This window comes from Schistocerca gregaria, chromosome X (assembly GCF_023897955.1).
Source record: "Schistocerca gregaria isolate iqSchGreg1 chromosome X, iqSchGreg1.2, whole genome shotgun sequence".
Taxonomy (NCBI): Eukaryota; Metazoa; Arthropoda; class Insecta; order Orthoptera; family Acrididae; genus Schistocerca; species Schistocerca gregaria.
Genome location: NC_064931.1, coordinates 397,325,821 through 397,342,886, shown reverse-complemented (window position 1 = coordinate 397,342,886; position 17,066 = coordinate 397,325,821). Strand labels below are relative to the sequence as shown.

The window sequence follows — 17,066 nt, the reverse complement described above, 5'->3', positions numbered from 1 at the left end:
ACCGTACTTGTCTTTATTATTATTCATTTTTATTGATTATCATTGATTATCATTTATTATTAACCATTATCATTTATTATGCTTTGCAAATGCCTGCTGGCAACCATGTAGACCATAAGAAGTCTGTTGATTGGATGTGTAGTAACTATCCTACAAAGGCCTTCCTCCTGTGTCGTTTCGGCAGTGCCAGCCCCTTTCCTGGAGTACAATGTGGGAATCTGGCAGTGGCATTGCTGCATCTGACGTAATGGTGTTACGTCAGCTCTCAGCTGGCCCACTAACAAAGTCTTTTGCAACAGCCATGGCAATATCGCTTTTGTATCCAACCTGGAAGGCAGTGCGTGAGCCTGTTCTCGTAAACTGAAATATTGCCTGAATGAAGGAAGAGAATAGGTGCAGGAAAAGGTGAAAATCTCTCCCTACTGCTCTTAGAAATGGTTTTACTATATCACAATATTTACTTAATGCATAATTTTGCACTGTGAAGCCTTAGACCCATAGTAAGTAGTACATAGTCTCAATATCAAGCGAAGTCTCCTGGTCATCTGCTCTTGGTCAAGACTGGCAGAATCTGTCATGGAGATCGTAGACCTCCGCAGCACCGGCTAGAGGGCGCTGTCATCGGTATCTGTTGTAGTACCAACTTAGGAACTTTCACCAACGCCGTGGCATCGTACCTATCGATACCACATCCCTCCCCCCTGAAATGATGCACTGTCATTGAGTAGGGGTTCCGGCGACAGGTGGAGCACCCAGGGGGGCGCAGCTGAGGGGGCAGACAGCGGAACTGACAAGTCGTGCTGCCCATACGCGACCCCGAATTGCTCGTGAGGGGGCGAGGAAAATGTCCCGTGGAAAACATGCCCAGGCCGCGCACCGCCACTGCGTATGCTCGGATGAGGAGTCGGAGCAACGATCTCCATGGGCGATGGGAACAGCGGCGTGACAGCACCCTCAGCGTCCATCAGTACCGGCTCTGTGGAGGAACATGTCGGCGGCGACGCCGGCTGGAGATGGTGCAGTGGTGGCGGCGGGAGGCGCCCACCCAATGCAGGTGACCGGACCGGTAGCAGCGAATTCGACGACGGCAGGCGTGAGCGGTGCAGTGGCTGTCGGTGGAGATGTGGGCTGAGACGGTGGAACCCGTGAAGCCTCCAACTCTGCTGCAAAACAACCAGCGGCAGAAAACCGAGGAGGGCAGAAATGGATCTGGTTCCGAAGTCGCTTGTCAGTGCTGGAGGGTCCAGAAATAACAAATTAGGCGCAGCCAAGCTGGCGAAGTATGTGTCCCTGCTCCCAGCACTGCCTGCCAGAGATACGCAACAGAAAACTAAATCATGCGGCCCCAAGGCAGAACGATGCGAAGCAGTGGGTACACGTGGCGGCAGGTGCAATAGCTGCAGGGTCGACTGTTGGTTGGGCCATGTAGCAATTCCTCTGGGGAACGGGTGCCGAACGGCTGTGAGCAATATGTAGCAAGGAAAGTTGAAAGCAAGTGCACGCGAGAGTAAGTGGCGCGCAACTTGCTCATCTGCGACTTAAAAACATACGCACAAAGCCTTCAGCCCCACAGTTCACCTGGCAGTGGAATGGGGCTGAGGTCAGATGGTGAAAGCCATTAGCAGCACAGAATCATTCAAACTCCGAGGACATGGACTGGGGGCTTTTGTTGGAGACAATAACTTCAGGAAAGCCCTCAATGCAGAAAATAGACGTCCAAGACTGAATATTACTGGCAGATGTAGTAGAAGACATAGGTACAACAAAAGGAAAGTATCTGTACGCATCAATGACTATTAACCAGCGGGTGTATCAGAAAGGTCAGGAAAAATCAATATGAACGCGCTGCACAGGGGCAGTAGGAGTCGGCCACGGAAAGTAGCGATGGCGGGGAGCAAATTGATGCTCTACGCAAGAGCGACATTTAGCAAACAAATTGTCAATATGTTTATCAATGCCGACCCAAGTGCAGTGACGATGCGCAAATTGTTTCATCCGCACTATACCACAATGACCAGCGTGCAGCAAGCGGAGTATTTCCGACTGCAACAAACGAGGTACAACCACACGAGACTGATCATTTTCAGTTCGTAACAAGATAATGCCATTGTGTGCAGACAATTTATGGCGTTGCGCAAAGTAACGTCGAACAAGTGGATCACGAAGCCATTGGTTACAAATATACTGCAAAAGATTTTCAAAGAAGTATCGGCGGCTGTCGCGGAAGCAATGCTACGGAAAACCACCACCTAATTCCTTATCTTGCGAATCAAGAAACATGCCGGACAATTCGGAAGAATAAGACACTTCGTCAGGACCGATAGGCAGACGAGCAGACGAGACAAAGCATCAGCATTGCCATGCTAGGCCGTGGGCCGAAACAAGATTTCGTAATTTTAGTTAGACAAAAACAAAGACCAACGTTGAAACTTTTGTGCAGTATGGGCCTGAACTGGCTTTGACGGGTGGAACAACGACATCCAAAGCTTATGTTCGGTGAGCAAATAGAACTTGCGACCGTACAAAAAATTGTAAAACTTTGTCACACCATATACCGTACAATAGCTAAAGCTTCTTTTTCGATTTGAGAATAGTTTTTCTGGGCAGAATTGAGCAACGTTGGCACAGAAGCTGTAGGCAGATCGACAGACTTAACGCGGTGTGAGAGAACCGCTTCGATGCCCTGAGAAGATGCATTGATTGCCAAAAAAAACCGGTCTGCAGGGATCGAGAGGAATCAAACAAAGCAGATTTGAGCTTGTGGAAAGCAGCCTCACATTCTGAACAACAAACAAAAGGAACGTTCTTACGCTGAAGGCGATGCAAAAGCGCTGCAATCTGCGCTGCATTTGGTATAAACCGAATACAATATGAAATTTGGCCCAACACAGGCTGAAGTTCTTTCAGGTTCCATGGTGCCTCCAAGAATCTAATTGCACTAAGATGCGAGGGCGAGGGTTGGATACACTGTTCGTTAATCGTATGTCCCAAATACTGAATCGCAGTTTGAAAAAATTTGCACTTGCCTCTGTTACACTTTGGTCCTGCCTGCAAAAGTACAATAAGACACACAAATTCTGCAAATGTTCGTCCGGGGTGCGACCTTATACCACTATATCGTGCAGATAATTTGAGCAACCAGGGACAGAGGCACGCAACTGCTGCAAATAAGACTTAAAAATAGCACGAGCCGAAGCACAACCCAACGGAAGGCGGCGAAACTTGAACAATCCAAGGTGGGTGTTGATCATAAAATAGCACTGCGACTGTTCGTCGAGTGGAATCTGAAAGTATGCCTCCCGCAAGTCAATCGTTGAAAAGAATTTTCCCGCACCAAGCTTATCAAAAATGTCTTCCGGGCGCAGTAAGGGAAATGTAGTTACCAATGTCGGGGTTTTACTGTAGACTTAAAGTCACCACAGATACGGAGACGACCGTTTGGTTTCTTCACACACACTATAGGCGAAGGCTTGGCGAAGCACAAACAGGTTCAATGACACCAATGTCTTGCAAATGCTTAAGTTCAGAGGCTACCGCGTTGCGCAGTGCATGGAGTACCGTGCATGCACCCCGAAAAATAGGCATGTCTTTAACTACAACATGCGCTGCAAAGTGTGTGGCACTACCAAGGACATCAGAAAAGAGATCACCAAAATCGTCGGTCAATAGCGTTGATGCAAAGTACATTGTCCTGAATAGCGGGGCCAAAAGTTCAAATGCGTCCATGCGAAAAAAATTCGTAGCACCAATAGAGCAGAGGGCATGGAAAGACACTGTACGTGTCGTGGCACCATATGTGGCTAGCAAACAACACACGCCAACCGCTGAGATTCCCTATCCAGCAAGGGTATTCAGGGCGGAATGTGAACGATGATGCGGCAGTGAATAAAGCAAGTCATACGTCAATTTGTTCAGTAAAGAAACTGACACACAAAGCCGTGCGGAATTAGATGAGCAGTCTCAGGCGGTGCATTCATGGACTGTGCGGCTGGTCAAGGCGGAGGTTCGAGTCCTCCCTCGGGCATGGGTGTGTGTGTGTGTGTGTGTGTGTGTGGGTGTGTGTATGTGTGTGTGTGTTTGTCCTTACGTTAATTTAGGTTAAGTAGTGTGTAAGCTTAGGGACTGATGATCCGTTGAATGCCAGACGAAGTGTCACAAAACTTGATTCCCACGACGAGCTGTCGAAGCACTTAAAGCAAAAGGCTTTGAATAAATGGCATTAACATCCATAGGCTGATGTAAATCATGATCATGGCGGTTGTTGAGACGCCCACATGAGTCACGAGGACGGGAGACAAGTTGTGAATTAGAGGTTATCTTACTACACACAGCTTGCGCATGTCCTCTCTTATCACAAAAATATCAGTGCTTGACGGGATGGGAAAATGTCCCGTGGGTGGGCACGAAAGGAGTTCAGATGTAATTTCAGTTTCTTAGTGGGTACCTGGTGTGAAATTTGTTTACTTGCGATCGAGTGGCGCGGTGTGGCTGCCGGGGTGGCGGGTGGGAGGGCACGTGTTGTGCCGTGCTAACAGTCACACACCCGGGGTCACGTCGAACGCAGAAGTAGCCATCTCTAATGAATCTTGTCTGTCTAGCAAGTCCAACACTTCCTGCAAAGACGGGTTTTTAAATCTGAGGATTTGTTTGCGGATGCGGTGATCCGTCACATTGTACGCAATAGCGTGTCTAAACATTACATCGGAATATGAGTGTCCACACGAGTAATTAACGCCACAATCAGAAATTAGTGCCTAAAGGTCTGCTAACCAAGCTACATTTGACTGAGAAGAGCGACAACTGAGACGAAAGAATTTGTTGCGTGCAGCTACCACATTTACACTATCACGAAAGTTGGAGTTAAAAGCATCAACCACTTCATTGTAAGTTTTATTTTCTGGGCAGGTGGTGGGAAACAATTTCACGAGCACACGGCACAACACAACATCCGAATTGGCAATGAAAAAAGCAAACTGTGGGTCAAATGGCTCTGAGCACTATGGGACATAACATCTGAGGTCATCAGTCCTCTAGAACTTAGACCTACTTAAACCTAACTAAAGTAAGGACATCACACACATCCATGCTCGAGGCAGGATTCGAACCTGCGACCGTAGCGGCCGCGCGGTTCCAGCCTATAGCACCTAGATCCGCTTGGCTAATCTGGTCGGCTGAAAAAAGCAAGCCGCTCTGTACCTGGTATGTTGTAAGCTGCAAAGTGTTGTGGGATGTATTCTGGCCAGCTTTCAACGTCAGGATTGAAAGCAAGAAATGGCGGCGCCGTCGGTTATGGCGTCGGTACAGGCGGTGACGTCGGAGGCACCGAAGTAGCTGCAGTTTGTAGTGTGACCAGTCAACTTATGGCAGCAAGCAGCTGCGTCATTTGCTCAGCCTGAAAACCTACAAGATCGGACAGTGAAGAGTGATCCTGTGTCGAAGCCATGGTTTACACCAATGAAAGTCATAATAGCGAATGGTGGGAACACATAAAGACAGTCATTTAGCCCCACGGGCATATCACAAAAAAGCTAAAGTGGTACCGAGCAAAAAAAGAAATGCCAAGTTTTGTATCTCGTCTGGAAGGCGGCGCTTGGTTATGCTCTTGCAAACTGAAAGGTTGGCCGAGTGAGTAGGAGCAGGAAAAGGTGAAAACTTCTCGGTACTGCTCTTAGAAATGGTTTTACTATATCACATTATTAACTGAATATCTAACATTGCACTGAGGTGGGAAGCCTTAGACCCGTCGCATGTAGTACATAGTCTCAATAGCAAGCGAAGTGTCCTGGCCGTCTGCTCTTTATCAAAATGGGAAGAATCTGTCACGTAGCTCGTTGACCTCCACAGCACCGGCTAGAGGGTGTGTTGTCGTAGTGCCAACTTAAGAACTTTTATCTACACCGTGGAATCGTAGCTATCGATACCACAATCACCATTTTACTCAGTAGCGCCGAAAATTAGTGGTGGCGCTGCAGATCGAATAACTGATATGAATATACTGAGTCGAACTGGGGAGTACAAGGAACATATGGTACGACGTCCTTTCATAGTTCATATCCTGAGGCACCAAGGAATTGTCAATTTGGTAATGGAGAGAAGTGTGTATATGTGGGTGTTGGTGAGGGGGGGGGGGGGGGGGGCTGTTAAAATTAGTAGGCCTCTGGTCCACAATATTGCAAGTTCCTTACTGCGAAAATTCGTGAGGAAATTTGGTCTTGTGTGATTCAGCACCCTCGGCTGTTGCCATGACAAAAGACGTTTCTGTATTGCTTTAAATTAACGGCGCTGCTGATTCTCGTATGAGAAAAGCTATTTATATCACACTGCTGGCCGATGCAACGAATTGATGTAGCGGTTCTTGTACTCTTTTGTTATTGTAAACAGAAATGTCTCTCGTATGATGTTAAACTGTAACCACCGTGGAGTTACCACTGTATAGGCAACAATAGCAGCAATCTCTCTGGAAGGAGGATGAGCGAGTGGAAGTCATGAGCTGTTACTGTTACCTTGCCTGCTTGCGAAGGTGTAAGGAATATAGAGAACGTAAAGAAAATAGTCATGATCACATACCACTTACCAGCAGGTAGTCATCTCAGTAATGTCAATTTAAATTAACCGAGCAGTGCTTGTTGATTCCTGTTGTGATTTCTTATTACTCCAGGTTGGTGTTCGAGAGAATGTAAAGTTACAGATGTGGCTCCAATGTAATTTTCATAAGGCAAGTGCATATCGTGGTCGGTCAATGGCATTATGTTGTGTAGTTACTTGAGTATCAGACTTCGTTTCTGAAAGACTGCAGGTTCATTGGGGAACCATGACAGATCTGTATTTGGATCACACCAATGGCAGACTGGCTCCACATCAGCAGTTTTGCACTTCTTTCACAAATAGCTGTACAAAAAGCTCATAAGGACATTAATACAAAGAGATACATTTAGTTTTTTAAAATAATACTTCTGAAAGGTATTAATTTAAATAGACTTAAATACATTCATGGTTCTTAAGAGCTAACAAGATAGATGCTTACATAGCGGAAGGTGAAGAACCAAGGACGATACAAAACAGGAAGACATCTCCTAGCTAATCGCAGAAAAGGTTCTTTATTATCATAGAAAGCATTACATCTATTTATGAACATTTGTGGACTCTCTGCTACACACAAATTTCATAAATATAAGAAAAAGAAAAATTTTCTATATGTCTTACATTTGCCTACGATACATTTGATTTCGACACTGGACACTGCAAAAGTAGTCATTCATATCGTAAGTACAACAAAACTACAAGATTGGTGCATACAAGAAAAAACATTACTCAATTTGACACGTTTTATATAAACAGTTTGACAAATCATTTTCATTTGCACGGGAGTTATTTGTACAAGATACACTAACTTAAAATTTGAGAGGTATCAGTGTTCTGAGGATAAGAGGGTAAGTCAGTTCAGTGACGTGTCTGCCCTTGGGAAATGATGCAGCCACTGCGGGAGTGACATCGCAGCTGGTTTGTATGATGTCAATCGGTCGGTGACAACTGGCTGAGAGCGAGCGCTGGTTGTGCAGTTTGCAGCAGAGATGGGCATCGAGGAGTGTGCAGGAGCGCTGACATGTAAGCCGTGCGTGCCTTGCCTCGCACTGCAGTTTCAACCAGGGCTGCCGCATCGAGGTCCGAAGGGCCGCACTGTGTGCACAGAGGCCCGGCCCACGAGCTGTGGCCGCCCTGGAATGCAGCAGTCTCGGGCCGAGCGAGACCCTGACGTCACCCCAAGGGCGGAGCAGTGCTGTTGGGAAAGCACCTGTATGCCAACGGGCCGCGGCCTCAATGCTGCACACTGAGCGAGGCCGTGACGTCACTGCACCAATGTCGTGTGCAGCCACAGGCGTACTGCAGCCTACGGGCTGTTGTTAGTACTGACCGCAGTTTGAGCTACGGGCTACGAGCGGTGAGTAGAGCAGTGTTTAGTCTTAACGCACAAAATGAATGAGGTAATTAAATTTGGTTTGCAAAAGAAGGTGCACATGTCAATAAAATGGGAAGTGAAATAAAAACTAATCAGTGGTTAGTAGAGAACGACAAAGCCTGAAGCGACTCTAAAATGTTCAGTTTGGACTGTGTTAAAGCCTGTTGTGGATGGCGTTAGGAAAAACGTTCCTTTTGTTTGCTGTTCGCTGTGCAGTGAAATTTACTCTCACGCGGAAGGGTGAAGTGGCTCTTCGCACATTTCTCGCCATCCATGCGTGTCTAATAAACAAGGGTCTTGTGTGGACGAGAAACGACTTCCTAAACCTGCTCGAGAGATAACTGTCGATAAATGCATGGCTATGTGTCAACAAGACGTAAGGTCGTATGGAACTATGATAGATGAAGGTTGGTTCAAATGGCTCTGAGCACTATGGGACTCAACTGCTGTGGTCATCAGACCCCTAGAACGTAGATCTACTTAAACCTAACTAACCTAAGGACATCACACACATCCATGCCCGAGGCAGAATTCGAACCTGCGACCGTAGCAGTTGCACGGATCCGGACTGCGCGCCTAGAACCGCTAGACCACCGCGACCGGCGATAGATGAAGGGCTTATGGATCTTGATCAGACGTTTGTGGACATTACAAAGGCCATTGTACCTCACCCCACAACTGTGTCGTGATACATGCCAGAAAGTGCTAAAAACCTACGATATATAATTATGCCAGAGGTAACTGCTCATATAACAGAAGGAGAATACTCAGCAACTACAGACATGTGGACATCCAGCGCCAGAAGAAACAATTATCTGACATGTTTCATTGACCGGACTCTCAGATCTCACATTTTGTTAACAACTCAGTTTCCAGATGAACCAAAATCGGGCGATAACTTTCCAAGAGAATTGTTTAGACGATTTATGTATTTTGGTATCGACCATTCTACATTGAAAGACATGCAGCACAAACAATGTCATTGCACAGCACGTTATATTCACGACTGTATCGTTCCAGCCGTGTGGTAAATACGGGGCTACAAAATAATTTTAATGCGAAGTATATATGCATCAATTAATCATACGTTCATGGTCTTTGCCGGCTGGGGAGGCCGAGCGGTTGTAGACGCTACAGTCTGGAACTACTCAACCGCTATGGTCGCAGGTTCGAATCCTGCCTCGGGCATGGATGTGTGTGATGTCCTTAGATTAGTTAGGTTTGAGTAGTTCTAAGTTCCAGGGGACTGATGACATCAGACGTTAAGTCCCATAGTGCTCAGAGCCATTTCTTTTCATGGGTTTTTGATTGTAGTGAAAGAAAGGGACACTTACGTAAAGAAAAGTGGTCTTTTAATGCTCTTGAAAGATCACTGAGCCAATCTGACGATAGTCACTGGAATAAGCAGATTACATTGTTAGAATGTATTTGCGCGAGAAGCTCTCTGAGAAGGGATAAATAGTCCGAAATGAAGGAACTGGTATTATGCTGATGAAAGAACATTTCACGGTATGTTTGCCATTCTATAACTAATTCCTATGCGCAATCGTTAATTTTATAGCTTTTAAAATATAAGGACCTTTGTAGCTCTTCAAAGCGGCGTCCAAGGAATTAGAACTGGAGATATCACCTGCACTGCACCTTCTGTTGACATGGACAATGACAATGTTAAAGCATTTGAGTCTGGCGCCCCACGACAGAGGACTTTTACATAAACGCCTCAAATTATACTTAGATGTAAAGCTATTTGTCTAGAGATACGGTGAGGTACCAGCTTTCCTCTGGGCACAATTCGTCGTTTAAAAATGATATATAAAGATAAGAGGCGTAAAGTCATGAAAAGGATACAATAGTTTTCCATCCTGGTACTTCTCCAATCCCACAATACACTCTAACGACATTTCCCACTACTGCATCTCCAACTGTTTTTTCTCTTGCTTCTCACTACTCGGTTCGAACGGAACTGGCTTACCTTTCGATCCAGAAATAGTTCTCTCAATGTACTCTGCTCTTCCGGAAGTTAAAAAAATAACATTTGATGTTCGGAAATAGGAGAGACGCTCATTCCTACATGTTCCTCCAGTAATCGTAACACCCGAATCCTTCGTAATCCATGTTGTCTTAGATGACGTATATGCACTGAAATATGAATTATGCAGCCCTTAAATTCTGCTACCCCATATGTTGGATTTCTAGTTGTGCAGTTAGAAGAAGGGATTGAGACATCCGGGTAGTCTACACCCGATGTCATTCATCATCTACACCGAACAAGCAGTAAAGCATACAATGATAAATTTGTATACAGAATTAAATATCAAAAATGGTTCAAATTGCTCTGAGCACTATGGGACTTCTGAGGTCATCAGTCCCCTAGAACGTAGACCTACTTAAACCTAACTAACCTAAGGACATCACAAACATCCATGCCCGATGCAGGATTCGAACCTGTGACCGTAGCGGTCTCGCGGTTCCAGACTGTAGCGTCTAGAACCGTACGGCCACTCCGGCAGGCTAATTAAATATCAGGGGAAAGCAATAAACGTTTTGAAGTTTACTTGTGACACTGCAATTCTGTCGGATACCGCAAAGGACTTTGAATAGCAGTTGAATGGAGTAGATAGCAAAGGGATTATAAGATAACCCTCAACGGAACTAAATGAATAGTAATGGAACGCATTCAAAATAAACCTAGCAGTACCAATGGATTTTCCATATTGTGTACTACAAAAAGGGGTCGTAATATATGACCAACACAAAGATATACGGATTTCGTTAATTTTCATTGTCTTTTATGCATAGCATACTTTTTAAAGATATATTTATGCGTAAGAAGGGTCCTACACCAGATAATATGAATATGACACCTGTTCTGAAAATTCACATCCACTGCCAAGGCCTAAATCATTGTGTTAAGGTATAGTGAAAAATGTAAAACAATTACCGAATCTGGTAGAAGAAATCATTTATAAATCACAAATATAATTTTTCGAAATTTTAAAATACAATGTACATGACTAATTAGAGTATTCTGAAAAATAACTGATGATGGCCGAAGTAGAGAGGATATAATATGAAGACTGACTATAGCAAGAAAACCATTAATGAAGAAGAGGAATTTGCTAACATCGAATATAAAGTTAAGTGTTAACGATTATTCCTAAAGGTATTTGTATGGTTTCCAAGATGGTTTTCCAGGCGGATGTAAAAATGAATGTGCGCAATGGAAAATACTGAACGCAAAAATAAATATTTGGCCCTGTCTGACTACCCCCTGAAGCAGATCTTAGGATCTCCTAACAGTGATATTAATTTCTCCTTCTTGCTCTCTGACATATAAATTACAACATAAAAATAAATGAATGATTAAGGGAACTAGTAACTACTAAACATTAATGTCCTTTCCTGGCCCTACATATATTGTAGATTAAAATTTCTTTATACATTGCAAATGTTTATATGTCGATGTGCAATGGACATGTTGTTGTTGTGGTCTTCAGTCCTGAGACTGGTTTGATGCAGCTTTCCATGCTACCCTATCCTATGCGAGCTTATTCATCTCCCATTACTTACTACAACCCATATCCTTCTGAATCTGCTTAATGTATTCATCTCTTGGTCTCCCTCTACGATTTTTACCCTCCACGCTGCCCTCCAATGCAAAATATGTGGTCCCTTGATGATTCAGAACATGTCCTACTAACCGGTACCTTCATCATTAGTTATGTGAACTACCCATCTAATCTTCAACATTCTTCTATAGCACCACATTTCGAAAGCTTCTATTCTCATCTTGTCAAAACTATTTATCGTCCATATTTCACTTCCATACATGGCTACACTCCATACAAATACTTTCATAAACGACTTTCTGACACTTACATCTATACTCGACAATAACAAATTTCTCTTCTTCAGAAACGCTTTCCTTGCCATTGCCAGTCTACATTTTATATCTTCTCTACTTCGACCATCATCAGTTTTTTGCTCCCCAACTAGAAAAACTCATTTATTACTTTGAGCCTCTCATTTCCTAATCTAATTCCTTCAGCATCACCCGACTTAATTCGACCACATTCCATTATCCTCGTTTTGCTTTTGTTGATGTTCATCTTATATCCTCCTTTCAAGACACTGTCCATTCCGTTCAACTGCTCTTCCAAGTCCTTGGCTGTCTCTGATAGAATTACAATGTCATCGGCGAACCTCAAAGTTTTTACTTCGTCTCCATGAATTTTATTACCTACTCCAAATTTTTCTTTTGTTTCCTTTACTGCTTGCTCAATATACAAACTGAATAACATCGGGGAGAGGCTACAGCCCTGTCTCACTCCCTTCCCAACCACTGCTTCCCTTTCATACCCCTCGACTCTTATAACTGCCATCTGGTTTCTGTACAAATTGTACATAACCTTTCGCTAATTGTATTTTTCCCCTGCCACCTTCAGAATTTGAAAGAGAATGTTGCAGTCAACATTGTCAAAAGCCTTCTCTAAGTCTACAAATGCTAGAAACGTAGGTTTGCCTTTCCTTAATCAATGTTCTATGATAAGTCGTAGGGTCAGTATTGCCTCACGTGTTCCAACACTTCTACGGAATCCAAACTGATCTTCCCCGAGGTCGGCGTCTACCAATTTTTCCATTCGTCTGTAAGGAATTCGCGTTAGTATTTTGCAGCTGTGACTTATTAAACTGACAGTTCGGTAATTTTCACATCTGTCAACACCTGCTTTCTTTGAGATTGGAATTATAATATTCTTCTTGAAGCCTGATGGTATTTCGCCTGCCTCATACATCTTGCTGACCAGATGGTAGACTTTTGTCAGGACTGGCTCTCCCAAGGCCGTCAGTAGTTCTAATAGAATGTTGTCTACTCCAGGGGTCTTGTTTCGACTCAGGTCTTTCAGTGCTGTTAAACTCTTCACGCAGTATCTTATCTCTCATTTCATCTTCATCTACATCCTCTTCCATTTCTATAATATTGTCCTTAAGTACATCGTCCTTGTATAGGCCCTCTATTTACTCCTTCCACCTTTCTGCTTTCCCTTCTTTGCTTAGAACTGGGTTTCCATCTGAGCTCTTTATATTCATACAAGTGGTTCTCTTTTCTCCAAAGGTCTCTTTAATTTTCCTGTAGGCAGTATCTATCTTACCCCTAGTGAGATAAGCCTCTACGTCCTTACATTTGCCCTATAGCCATCCCTGCTTAGCCCTTTTGCACTTCCTGTCGATTTCATTTTTGAGACGTTTGTATTCCTTTTTGCCTGCTTCATTTACTGTGTGTTATATTTTCTCCTTTCATCAGTTAAATTCAGTATTTCTTCTGTTACCCAAGGAGTTCCACTAGCCCTCGTCTTTTTACCTACTTGATACTCTGCTGCCTTCACTAATTCATCCCGCAGAGCTACCCGTTCTTCTTCTACTGTACTTCTTTCCCCCATTCCTGCCAATTGTCCCTGAAACTCTCTACAACCTCTGGATCTTTCAGTTTATCCAGGTTCCATCTTAAATTCCCAACTTTTTGCAGTTTCTTCTGTTTAAATCTACGGTTAATAACCAATAGATTGTTGTCAGAGTCCACATCTGCCCCTGGAAATGTCTTACAATTTAAAACCTGGTTCCTAAATCTCTGTCTTATAATTATATTATCTAACTTATACCTCCTAGTATCTCCACGATTCTTCCATGTGTACAACCTTCTTTCATGATTCTTGAACCAATTGTTAGCTATGAATAAGTTATGCTCTGTGCAAAACTCTACCAGGCGGTTTCCTCTTTCATTTCTTAGCCCCAATCCATGTTCACCTACTATGTTTCCTTCTCTCTCTTTTCCTACTGATGAATACCAGTCACCCATGACTATTAAATTTTCGTCTCCCTTCACTACCTAAATAATTTCTTTTATCTCATCATACGTTTCTTCAATTTCTTCATCATTTGCAGAGCTAGTTGGCATATAAACATGTACTGCTGTAGTAGGCGTGGGCTTCGTGTCTGTCTTGGCCACAACACTGCGTTCACTATGCTGTTTGTAGTAGCTTACCCGCACTCCTATTTTTTTATTCATTATTAAACCTACTCCTGCATTACTCCTATTTGATTCTGTGTTTATATCCCTATATTCACCTGACCAAAAGTCTTGTTCCTCCTGCTACCGAACTTCACAAATTCCCACTATATCTAACTTTAACCTATCCATTTCCCTTTTTAAATTTTCTAATCTACCTACCCGGTTAAGGGATCTGGTATTCCGCGCTCCGATCCGTAGAACGCCAGTTTCCTTTTTCCTGATAACGATGTCCTCCTGAGTAGTCCCCTCCCGGAGGTCCGAATGGGGGACTTCCGGAATATTTTACCCAAGAGGACGCCATCATCATTAATTCATACATTAAAGCTGCATGCCCTCGGGAAAAATTACGGACGTAGTTTCCCCTTGCTTGCAGCCGTTCGCAGTACCAGCACAGCAAGGGCCGTTTTGGTTAATGTTGGAAGACCAGGTCAGTCAATCATCCAGACTGTTGCCCCTGCAACTACTGGAAAGGGTGCTGCCCCTCTCCAGGAACCACACGTTTGTCTGGCCTCTCAGCAGATACCCCTCCGTTGTGGTTGCACGTATGTTACGGCCATCTGTATCGCTGAGGCACGCAACCCTCCCCACCAACGGCAAGGTCCATGGTTCATGGGGATGGGCAATGGACATAAAGACATGCAAATGAACTTCCTGACTAATATTATTGATCAACTGCCCAAGTGTGCCTCTTTTTCTGGTTACGCGATCTAATATAAATAACGAGAGATGACTGGCGTCTTCTACGTCCCAAACACTGGGAGACACTACTTTCAAAAAGATCTACAGTAGTGTGCAACCTCAGTGGAAATGAAACTTACGTAAGCACAGCTGTTCAGCTTTATAGTATTAATAACCCGAAGCAATTAGCAATATCACCGTATGTACTGCGTCCCGTGCGTCGGAGTGATGGTTCTCGTACAAGTATGTGACGATGGAAGATCTCCAGCCACAAAAAAGGCAGAAGGCGGTCCTCCGACTAGTATAATCTAATACTACCTTCTCCTCTCTGTATTCTACAGACAAGAAACACGAATTCCTAGCCACAAGGACGGAATTCAGATAACGGCTCAACGTCAGTATTGACAGGAGAAGTGCTCTCAATCACTGAACGCTGCATACTTAACGACGATTGACTACCCGCAGGCGAAGTCCAGAATCGTGTAAGTCAGAGACACTTTCGGTCACCTAAAGCAACTTCCAAGTGCCTTTTGCCCCTATATCATGCAAATTAAGCCTTAGTGATTTTGCCTGCATTTGTTCTTCATGACAAGCGAAACTTGCGACAGTATTTCACTGGTGACAGCTTCCCCCAGCTTGAACATCATCCCCCTGAGTTCCACCGCACGTCATCGAAAGTCAGTTTCGGCTTGATGCTTGATGAGAAAGTGTAGCCCTGGGGTTGCACATCAGCATTCGACTGCATCACGCATTAACACTTTAAGTGATGTCACTTTCGTCAATCTCCTGATCCACAGGCACAAGCCTTGTCGGCCCGATCATTAACTTTACGAACACGTCTCCTCTTCTCCTCTTCCTACCTTCTGAGAAGGCAGTTCCGTCACAGATGGTGCCGAATCTGCGCTCTTCGGAAATACTAAATACGTCTGTACCATTTCAGTACCCTAAATATAAGCAATACAATCAGCCTTATTGATAGCTTTCTGTGCAACCTCCTAAGTATCTACAACAAAATTACTGTAGGCAGTTGCACTCTGCAAGACACGAAAATCATCGGCACATGCACCTCCCTCAACATCTGGTCCAGGCTCCAGAAATTCGAAACCTCTCCGCCAGGGTATGCCTCACTAATTATACAAACAACAAACGAGGAGAACAAAGCCCTATGATGACAAGGACACTTAAGGTAATTACATTCTAACACTTACTGTAACTTAACTTCTCCACTTGAGCGGTTACTCATGACTACTACTTTACGCGCTTAATCGCAGTGAGCAACATTTATTGCTCAAAATGAAACACATTGCCCACCAAACACAAAGGAAACTACCCTAAAACTCTGAATTCTCGACAAAACTTATCTTCCCCTCCTAAGAAGCTACGGATGGTAAAGACCTTACACACTTCCAGACAATGAGCCACACTCATTGATGTTAGGCAAAAATAACGTTCGTATTTACACAGCCTCAGAACACAGTCTGACTTTCCTTGACGCATATCACACATGAAAACGGAACTGAAAAGCTGCTAAAGGTGCAATGAGTCGACGTGATACTCGCAGGGGGTAAAATAGAACACTCATGCACTGCATACTGATGCTGTGTGTCGACGAAATTGCAACCCTGAGGTAGTCGAGAGTCATTGTCTCCAGGGAGGGTGGCTGCTAAGGTTCCCCTGTCACTGAAATTCAGACATGACACACACTTCTAACGCTGTTGGATTGTTGTCAGGATGATGATTAATCGCTGCACATACCAACTTCACCATTGGTCATACATTTACTAAAGAAACAAGTAGAACATTCACGGCCGGTGTGGTCGTGCGGTTCCAGGCGCTTCAGTTTGGAACCGCATAACCGCTACTGTCGCATGTTCGAATCCTTCCTCGGGCATGGATGTGTGTTATGTCCTTAGGTTAGTTAGGTTTAAGTATTTCTAAGTTCTGGGGGACTGATGACCACAGATGTTAAGTCCCATAGAGCGCAGAGAAATTTGAACCATTTTTGAAACTAGAACATTCTGTTGTGCAACGTCCTCCATAGCGTCTGTTAAGGAACTGACGCAACAGGTGGGCATGGTCGCAAACGGTTGCCTTCTGTGGCCGAAGGCTTTTTGCACCTGGTAATTGGTCCACAGGCTGGGAGATACTAAGCCCACAGCAATGACTTTAAAACCAGCAGCAGGATCCCACAGTTAGTGGAGGCCAAATCCCATGGTGGATGCTTGTAGTCTCATGTCGCCTCGTGGAGCGGCCTCCACCTCTCCTCTTAAATAGTAGCTACCAGACTGAGACACCTTTGACTGAAAATAATGGTAATTTATGTTGGGACAGAGCTTACTTGCTTTACAAATCACAGTTTGTAAC

At 44.2% G+C, this 17,066-nt stretch overlaps 1 protein-coding gene across 1 annotated transcript in view; it reads right to left on the bottom strand.

Moving 5' to 3' along the window:
• Nucleotides 1-677: 677 nt before the first annotated feature.
• The window catches only part of LOC126298090 (uncharacterized), a 123,861-nt gene continuing 107,472 nt past the window's right edge, over nucleotides 678-17,066 (bottom strand). The window contains exon 3 of the mRNA XM_049989406.1: nucleotides 678-1,306. Coding sequence (XP_049845363.1) covers nucleotides 678-1,306 — 629 coding nt within the window. The remainder of the gene's footprint in view (nucleotides 1,307-17,066) is intronic.